Raw genomic sequence first — 10749 nt, 5'->3', positions numbered from 1 at the left:
GAGCTGTAAAATTGCATTCACCTACTGGCATCATAGCTGTCATTAATGTCAAAGCAAATTGCATTACAGGCTTGTAGCCTAGGAGCAATAGGCTATGTCATATAGCCTCATTGTATAGTAGGCTATACCATCTAGGTTTGTGTAAGTGCACTCTACGATGTTTGCATGACGAAATCGTCTAATGTCACATTTCTCAGAATGCATCACCACCATTAAGAGACCTATGACTATAGACAATTCTAGTAAATCATTAAATGAAAAAAAAATGCAATGAAAAATGTGTCACTACTAGATGCAATACCAGTATAAATATTATAGTATAATCAATAATTTAATAAGTCATCCTGAAAAAACCAAAATATTTCAAATTAATTTTAAGCTGCTACTTCAAAACATGCTTTGATTTTTATGTTATAATAAACTCAGAAAATGTATAATTCAAAATAATTTTTAGTTTTACTAACAAGTCGTGGGTAGCTTCTTTTAACTGATTGCTTGAGTTTTTATTACTCTTAGGTTACAAAAAAATAGTATAATTTAAATTCATTCTGAACCCCAATTTCCGCCCATATTTTGTAGTTAAGAATTCTAATGCTGCCATATAGTAAGGACAGGAAGATATTTAAAATATGCACATTCAAAGAAAATAATATAGTAATGTAAAATCACACAAGAACACACCAAATTATTTTTTTCTGAGGTTTAATTTTAACTAATGAATTTTAAATGATGAATGTAATGTCAATCCAATTCTTCGCTTATTTGCAATGCACAAACTATTTTTTCTAACTTTGAGGTGAAACAGATTCTTTTCATCACGGCAATACTTTCACCGTTATTTATGATCTTTTATTTTTCCTTGAGTCTTTTTTCTTCAACACTTTAACAAGTCATTTCTAGTTTGGCTAAAGTGCAATTTTAGCACAATAATGTTTCAATTTGCAAGGAAGAACACCCTTATTAAGTTGATAAAACTCCACCAGCTGGATTAGATCCGTAAACCTTGTGTGGCCATCGTCCAGGGTGTGGAACATTTCACCATCATCTTCCACCTACAAGAGAAAAAAATAACGAACTGGTAGGATGGGCAAAATATCCAGAACAATCATATTCTATTGCATACTGGGTCTTCATATACCAAAATTGACAAGTTATTAAAACTAAAAGACAGCAAAAAGAATGTCATGGCATGTCTACTTCGTTACTGTCATTCCACTTTGCATTTAAAAGAAACAGCATCTGATCCCAGGCTAAGCAAGTGGCTCTACCTTACCTATAATTCTCGCAATGTTTTGTAATTAGAACAGTACGACTATTTTGAATCAATATACAGTGAGAAATCTGCGCTATTCAGTGTAAAAGTAAACAAAAGGTTTTAATGCTCCCATTTACAGACATTTCCATTTCTAAATGTTATCTCCCTAACAGACTCACTTAGTATATTAAAAATGAATATTCACATAATTTATGTCAGTAAATTGATTCTGAAGCAATCAAACATTATGTTAATGGAATGATAGTTGTCTTTTTTTCTTTTTTGTCCGTGAGATATTCTGGCATTAAGCAATTCATACTTGCCAGAGAAATCATTCGCATAATCAGTGAAGTAGGGAAGATACTTCACACAGACTTTAGGTAATTCCAAAAACAACCTATTCAAAAGAAAACACTAGCAATTTAGCAATCTCATATAATACTTTTCCAAAAGTAGATTGATTCCCTATTTTACACTATCTGGTTCCAATATATAGATCACATGCACGCATGTGTGCACGCACACACACACACACACACACACACACACACACACACTTGTAGCAGAAGCAACAAAAATCCCAAAACAAGTTATGCGATCCAAAAGTAGAATTACAAAAAAATTTTTAAACTTGCTTAGAATAATTTAAATGATATTTAGTTCTGCAGCACCTGTGTATCTATCCACAATGATTAAAAACAAAACTATGAAAACAAAAAAAAATTCTTGAGACAAGGAAGAAGAAAGGGCTTTAAAATAAAGGGTTTTTAAAGAATCACTAGTAGAATTCAGGAAAAAGAATCTTTAGTGGCCTTTTAACAATAGGTGGCATGAGGTCTATACAAATATTGTTAAATCATGTTTCCTGAGAAAAAGAAAATTTAATTTTTACAATTCCTGTATTTCTTATATTAATTCAGACTCATAAAACCATTTCTGCCAAACTTAACTCTAGTCAAAGCACAAAATCCCAAATTATATTTAATAAAAGAACTAAAGAAAACCAAAGTTTCCAAAAGCTTATGCATTAAGATCATCTCTAATATACGAATGTGAGATCACAAAATACTTACTGGTATAATTTGAAAATGCTTTATTTTTTGTGCATGACTCATTGACAGTACGAAAGTTTTGGGGTTACTCTGACTATCCCGTACCAAGAAAACTCTAAAGAAAGAGAAAGAATTGTAATATGTTTCTACATCTATTCATGGTTTTCATAGAAATATAGCATATAATAAATCCAAAAAATATAAAAATAAACATAGCCATAGTTTTCCTTTGCTGTGCATTCAATGATAGGATTATCCAACATGGTAAACTCTATGGTACAACACTATCTTACACTATAAAACCGTCGTCAGTGCTAATTTAATTTTAATAGGATAAATATACAGCTCATTTGTCAGATTGTTTGCTCACAATAACCAATAAAATGCTATGCTGGCATCAATAATTAGTGCTGTGTCCTTTTTCCACTGGGAAATTGGGTATTCACATGTAACTGTTTTGTACAGAGAATGGGTCATTAGCATATTGTTATTTTAACTTCTGGGTCATGTGAGGCCCTGAAAGAGAATATTATTTAGAATGAAATCATTTTTTAACCACCTCTTCTCCACCGAATATCCTTTTTCCTTTTGTTTCTGGTTCCTACTATTACACGCACAACAGCAAGTGAGAAATGAATATATTTTTAAAAAATCAAAGCTGCAATCATTTATGAAATGTTTGAGCAAAATGTTTTAAGTAAAAGAAATACCCAAACAACCTCTTTAACCTTGAAGAATGCAGCAGAAAGTCTCTATAATGTCAGGCTAGAAAAGCAAGACATGGCTTAATGGTGTAAGAGAAAAATGCTGCCAGACGTATACTCTTATTTATTGACAATGTAGTGCAAAACCAGCTTTGTATTAATTGCTGGCAAACAGACTATGCAAACAGTTTCTACTGGCGACTCCAATATTAATCTCACTGTGCCTGGGCAAAGAGGCAGCCAAATTTGAGCCATCACAGATGTCTGATGAGATTATCCATTTCATTTATGCTGTGTGAGATTCCGACATGACATCACTGGGAGATGGGACAAAAGGGAGTTTCACTGGTAAATCAAGCTGTAATTCTCTCCCCATTCCCAAGTAAATCACCACTACCACCTAGTGGACTACTTGGCATCATCACATCTTTCCAAAGGCAAAGCAAAAAGAAAAAAATTTTAAAGAAAAATTTTTTTTTAAATTACTATTCTTTATGTAATGATTTCATTCAATTTACAAAAACTGGACACAGCAGTAAGGGAAATTATAAACCCCCAAAACATTTTAACAGTTCTTTGTAGTTTCTTTTTTTGGTCTCATCAGATTGTAACTCTGCTGATTATTCAAATTTTTATCTATAAAGACTGTGCTCTATACAGAGAAGCATATTAAAATCTTTTCTTATTTACAGTCTAGTGAAATTCTGACTTGTTATTAATAATATTGCATGTAAAGATGCATTTTATCCAAATGTCAATATTAAATCACCTTGAAATCTTGTCATCATCTTAGGCCAACCAATCCCTGAAGATATAAGATTTTGTCACCCCTTAAATTGACACTGGTTTCACTTCTCATCCAAACCTCAATACGACCTTCTTAATTTGTATTACATTTGGGAAGAGAATTAAGCCAATATTATAGGAAGTATCTGAAATACTGAGTACTTTGAGAAAAAAAAAAATTCTCTAGATTATAAATCATTCATAATACATTTTATATTTCTCCTACATCTTTCATGGCACCTCACTAAAAGATAACATGAGAAACAGTCAAGTATGCTTTTCATAGGTTTATATTGCTTTAAGCTGTTAAAGTTTAAAGAAAATCAGGATATAATCAGAAAGAAAAAATATATGAAACAAATGGTCTAAATATGTAAGAAACAGCTTTTTACTTAACACGCCTTGCATCAAACTTTACAAAAATATAACATATGATGTCATCACACAAACCATACTTTGCAATTATATGAACTATATTTTCAAATCAAAACATTGATACCCAAGACCAAGTTAAGCTTTTTCCCCCATCAAGTATAATTTAAGATGCTAATATTGGCAGAGAGTGAGTAATATTAGTGATGATTGGTTAAGAACAGAGCATCCTATTCAGTTATCTGTTAATTTATGCACAAAAACTAAGCATACATTATGAAACAGGTATTTTACAGATATTGCTAGGATACACTGACAACTTTCCTTATAGAACAAAGTCACTTCTGTTTTAATAAACCAAAGTCAAAACTCTTTGTGTTGTTGAATAAGTAATACTGACTATAGAAGAAATCAAAATCACTACCATTCAAAATCTAACTTACCCATCCACAAGTCCTTGCTGAATAATCAGTCGTTGAGCTTCATCTCTAGAAATTTTGTGGTGAAACCATGGTTGGGATCGGTGGATAGCTGAAGAAATGAATGGAGGAAACGAAGCTTTACATGAAATTATCACAATTACATGACTTTCCACCATAATCCCTCAGTGACTAGACCTAAATGCACATATATCCATCCATTCAGTCATAGTGAAGATGCAGACATACCCAAGCTGGTGGCAGAACTCTGTGAAGAGGCAGTGGGGCTACCATGATTGCCCAGGCGTAGGCATCCTTTTTTCTGCATGAGGAAGTGAAAACAAATTTAAACTTTTTGGGTGAAATAAACTCAAATCATAAATATTTTTGAAGAATATGAACCTATTTATACCCTCCAAGCGAGTCCTTCTTCAACTGCAACTGAAAGGGCTTCTGTGGGATTTTCTATAACTCTGCTTTTCTGGCCTGAGAAGTCCATTGCTACCAGTGAATTCTCTGATATACTTCTCTGGAAAAACAAAAAACAAAAAAAACCCAAAAAAACGACTCTTTTTTAACTATGAAAATATATTTAAAGTTATATTTCAGTGCTTTGCTGGCAATATGTTTCTATTCTATGATGTGGTTCCAAAGGTGGCTAACAGGAAATTAAAAAGTTAAAAATATATATTCAAGATAAAATGGTGCTATAAAATATTTTGGTTAAATAAGATATATAGCTCTTAGTTAAGCTCACTGAATAAAGGGATTAAAAGCTTTCAAGGTAAGTACGCCTTTCTCCTAAAACAGCCCCCTCTTCATATTCTCCAGTAAAATGGGAAAATGCCAATTCGGAAAAGAATTTTTAGCCCTTCCTGAGGTAAAAAGATACATTACTTCTGAACTCATCTCCCTATTATGTTTTGAGATTTATCAATTATCTTTAAGTGTCAATCTCTCTCCTTATGAAGCAGCTATTTATTAAGATTCAAAATACACTAAAGCTATAACAAAATGACTTCTTTAGAAAGAAATAGAACTCACTTTATAACAGAACTACAATATGTATTTTAAGTTTATCATCTCAACTTTCATCTTACTTAGAAAATAAAATTTAGTGAAATAATTCAGATAACTTCACATTATTAAAATTTCTATGACTTAATATGTAGACATTTTTTCTTCTTGTAAAGATGAACATGGCAAAGTGAGATCTGCAAAAATAAGTCAATGACCAAAGAAGAACTGATCTAAAAGGAAGACATCTTTAAACAAACAATTTAAAACAAATAATTTTTTTTGCCAATTACTTTTTGTATTCATATTATCTATTGTGAAAATAAAATATCCAAAACCTGGACTTTATATTTACTTTTTGTTTGGTTAGGGCTCTACCTCACAACAATCTTTTTAAAAGTATGCCATCCCAAGTCATGCATCTTAAAAAAAAGACAACTGTCAAAACCTCCAGTCAAGAGTGTCACTCAGTTTTTAAGGATCAAAACTCTCCAAAAGAAAAAAAAAATATTCGAAACCAGCAAGGACAATATTTCACAGTTATTCTCCACTCGGTAATAGAGGAACAAAACCAAACCAAAGGTCTAATGGTAAAGGAGGAGCCAGCATGCATCTGGAGACTTGTGGCTTACAACCACTTTATAACTCCCCACATGGATCCAACCACACCTAACTTCGTCTAACAGAATACAGTTACATGTGTGCTTGAAATAAAATGTCCACACACAAAAACTGGGGTGCTCATTTATCACTGCATCACACATGGCACTTTATTAGCATTTGTTATTTCCTCTTCAAACCATGCTGCAGTGGTCCACAATTTTATTTAGTTTCATCTTTATTCTGGACATCTGGCGTGTAATCTTTCATATGTTACAGGAGACTTTATAACTGACAGCTGCTCTTTCCAGACAGATGCTGTCTCTGTAATCTCTATTTGCTGTCACACCTTACTTTGCCCTTCTCACCCCATGATCTTCTGTGCTAGACTGTGGACCAGTCGGATATACTTTTGCTTTGCTGACATTAATGTAAAGCCTCTACCTGCCCAAACCATGGAATAACTAATCTCAATCATAATAATGGTTTTATCTTTATAATATCTCTACTTCACATGCCAAGATGGGCTCTGTAACTGTAAGGTCCCGATAACATAAAAATACTGTTAGAAAAGAAAAATAAATGTAACCAGTTGTTTTTATCCTTTTTTCTCCTCCTTAATATGACAGACTGAATGCAAAACAAGATCCTATGTTCCATAAGTACTTGACATAAGTAGGGAGTTTACAATACAAATAAGTATTTTTATTTGCTACATTAACTACACTAGAGGAAAACACAGGAATACAGCAAATATTTTCTACTGAACGGCAGGTGGTGGATGAAAAATTAATAGTTTACCTTTGGTGGACAAAGAAATGGAAGTGAAGCAAAATCAGACTTGAACTCAAAAGGTCATTTTCAGCTCAATTTCTTTCACATAGAAAAGCAATGTTGATAACATTCAGAATCAGTGTGTTTTTCAAATACTTGTCCCTTTTCTAGCTTTCTTTTGGTGGGATAAACAGGGCAAGCCCTAAGAAAGGGCCCACGATTTTAAGGGCATCCCTCTTTTTTTAAGAAAGAAGAAGCCTGAGTACACCTTGGATTATCCAGGCCACACTGAAATCAGATCCAGTCACTCTTAATGGAATAAATGTTTTTCAGGAAGTTTAGCTAGGTGGCAACTAGTGGCCATATACTCTCTGTCGCCCCATTTAAAAGATTGAAATAAACCTACAGCACAGTCCTTAGCAAGAGGACACAGAATTTCCTTAGATACTGTTCTCTCATCTGCTTGATATAGGGCCACAGGACATCAAAGATGCAATTGATTCTAGATATTATGCAACCATCCCCTGTATTTTACACTGCAGGACACCAGTGACTCGACTAAAGTCACACAGACAGCATATAGTAAAAGCAGTGACAGACTCTAGGGTTCTTTCATATATCACAATATTGGGGGGTACAGGGAAGAAACTGTAGTTTGGAATGTCTAGCACAAGGTCAAAAGTGAGGAAGAATAAGAACTTGCTTAGATTTGTTTTTCCCATCTCCTCATTCCAGCTGGGGCCATGTTAACAGATGCTCCTTTCAGTGAATCCACTGTTTGCCCTGAAAAGGACCAACTATATTTGGCTTCCTCAAATATCTGCTCATGATCCTCATTTCAAAGGCTGATAGGGGTGCCTATTATGTGCTATATATATGATGTTCATTATGGTATGAGAATTTTTTCTCATTTCTCTTCTCCAAATGTATCCTGAAAAAGTTAAGATGATAATATTGTTCCTTTAAAAACATAACAAAAATATACTAAGTTTTCTGTGCTGCTCACTGAAAATAGTACCTGGATGAAAACCAGCAAGGGTAGGTGAGGGGCACTGGTCTATTATAGAACTCACTGATAATCTAGAAAAGTACAATTCTGTATATAGACACCAAAGTAAATGTAAATACTTTCCTAAACTTCTTAGTTTCCTTCATGGAAATTAAAAAGAGTAGAGCTAAAATTATCAAATGCTATTCTCTGATCATGACAACTGCCATACAACCAACAACTGACAGGTCTTCACCACACAGGCACCTAAAGCCCTCCTCCTTCGATCCTGATTTCCAACCAAATTCACTCAAGGACTGTCTTTTTTCCTATACATGGTGCTGAACAAGGAAAGCTACACTAATCAAACTGTCCTATACATACTGACCAACGGTACGATTGCTTTCAACAGGAGGATGTAAGGATAGTACCATACCTGTATGCTAATGACAGTGATGAGAGTAGAAAGTACTTTATGACAATTTTTCCTGTGATTAAGTAGACACTAAACAATATTGGCTTCCAAATGCATGGCTGCTATTAACATGCTCAGCCTAATAATTTTAGACTCTAACAGAAATTTAAAATGATTTAGAAAAGGACTAAGATAATAAAATTTATTATATATATATAATATGGATTGAAAAGATAAGGATAAGCTGACAAATTATACAAATACTCACCTGAAAGTAACTGCTTTCATAAAAATTCATTACACTGCTGTTTCTTATTTTAGGGCTTAAAAGTAATATGATACAAAGATGAAAAGTTACTCTTCCATAACTAATAGTTAAAGCAACATAACTACAGAATTGGAGTTCTTTTTCCATATTAGTCTATCAGGCTTCATAATCAACATTATTTCATGCCTCATTCTTACAACTGAGCGTTTTACCTGCTACATTACATGTAGAGAAATGCACCTTACTTGGTCACAGACATGAGGAGCGGATTTCTAACCTAAGTGGAAATGCAGCACGTTAGCTGATTTGTAACACAGGCACATACATCTGAATTCCTAATATACTCAATATTAAAAAGCACAAGCAAAAATAGCAGAACATAAACTTTAAGTTAAGAAATAAATGTCTTGCGTTAATGCATGGAAAATTAAAATCAAGTACTAAAGAAGGGAAAAGATGTGTGTATCTGTGTGTCTGCAAATAAATACCCAAGTTGCATTCAGTTTAAATGTGAAAAGTGGTGCAAGACTTAATGTAATGCACGACCTATATTTTTGTTGGCAGTTTTTGAGTTTCCTGGAGAGCAGTTTGCTTTTCAAGGACCTGGAACTTTAAAAATTTTATTGTTAGAAAGCCAATGCAAAAGAGCTCACATGTGTATAATGCAGCTTTTAAAATTCAAAACCATTGTCATCTTTATACTCGGCTATGACAATCCCAGAATTAATATTAAATTAAATAAATAAGCCCACAATCAAAATCAATAATTAAGAAAACATCTACAATCCCACAGAAACTATTCTATAAATTATCTTAAGATCTAATCCTCAATGTAATGAGACAGAATGATTCATGTAATTCTTTCAAATATTTAAAAAAAAAATTTAACATATAGAAATCCATTTTAATTGAATATTTCATGTATACTCTACTGCTGTGCTTTTTATCACATAGGCTGCAATCATATAAAATCCAAGAATAAGTAATTCAATATAACATTATGGTAGGATGGTGCCAAAGAGAAACTTTACTTGGCCAAAAGGAAAGAATGTAACTACATTATAATGCATATTTAGAATGTAATGTACTTGCAAATTAATATAATATAAATATAAAATAAAATATAGGTTCAAAACTTTGTTCCTTACCATGGGTGATATACTCTGAGAACTGCAGCCACTTCTACCTTGATAAGGATGCATGTAATTCTGGTACAGCTGCATGCCATACTGCAGAATAAAAAAAAAAACAAAACAAAACACATTCTCACCACTTTTACTACACGATTTGTGAAAATCGACATTTCTGTTAATTACACATCATCAGCATAAGAAATGAAAATTGTAAACGTTCCTTAAAACAAATAAGCAAAGCACCAAAATTTTGAAAAGTAAACTTTTAGTGCATTAGAATGATACATTTAAAAAGACAATGTTTTTTACTTGGACTCACACTTAAGGTCTAGCTCACCAGTATAAAAATCTGGAACTGACACTTATACTCATTATTTTGAGCACCAATAGCACCAAAACTAAGTGGAGTGATATACCGCCTAGTGGTATAAAAGCTCACTTGGGAAGGGTGGCAAGCTTTATGGTACAAAGAATATGTAAACCCTATATACATCCTAAGCAAAACCAGGTAAAATTCACCATAACTCTTAATGACTGATAGATGAATTACATTGTCTTTGTCAGTAAATCCATAAGCTTGGCCCTGTGTTAAAGATTCTTGGCATTGTATTATCCTCTGGTAAAATACTCTTACGGCAGTGTTTACTATTTGGCTTTAAAATCAGTGATCTCATAATGATGGGGAATTAGGCTGATTTCAGACAAAGGGTCACAAAATATAAGGTAAATGACAGTAGATAAGAAATGCAGAGACTTTACTTTCAGAAGGTAGCATCTTAATAAGACTTGGGCTGCTAGGCTACAATTGGAAAATGGGTGTAGATTATAATACTGGAATATTAGTTTGAGAAACATTAAGAATGCCAACTGCCACGACCAAATTTATCTTGGAGGAGTCCCAATGTGAAACTAGAAGATGACCCCCTTAGACTGAAGTCATTTTGTTAGGAAGGAAGGAAGGAAGGA

The 10749-nt window shown here is 33.2% G+C and overlaps 1 protein-coding gene across 2 annotated transcripts in view; it reads right to left on the bottom strand.

Moving 5' to 3' along the window:
* Positions 1-689: 689 nt before the first annotated feature.
* The window catches only part of GRB14 (growth factor receptor bound protein 14), a 113134-nt gene continuing 103074 nt past the window's right edge, over positions 690-10749 (bottom strand). For both annotated transcript variants that reach the window (XM_011358389.2, XM_011358395.2), the window contains 6 exons: positions 9799-9879; positions 5001-5117; positions 4838-4910; positions 4613-4700; positions 2329-2422; positions 690-1052 (listed from right to left, as the gene is read on the bottom strand). In XM_011358389.2, coding sequence (XP_011356691.1) covers positions 906-1052; positions 2329-2422; positions 4613-4700; positions 4838-4910; positions 5001-5117; positions 9799-9879 — 600 coding nt within the window. In that variant the 3' untranslated portion in view covers positions 690-905. The remainder of the gene's footprint in view (positions 1053-2328; positions 2423-4612; positions 4701-4837; positions 4911-5000; positions 5118-9798; positions 9880-10749) is intronic.

The sequence above is a fragment of the Pteropus vampyrus genome, unplaced genomic scaffold (genome assembly GCF_000151845.1).
Source record: "Pteropus vampyrus isolate Shadow unplaced genomic scaffold, Pvam_2.0 Scaffold2, whole genome shotgun sequence".
Lineage (NCBI taxonomy): Eukaryota > Metazoa > Chordata > Mammalia > Chiroptera > Pteropodidae > Pteropus > Pteropus vampyrus.
This window is presented reverse-complemented; position numbering and strand designations above follow the sequence as displayed.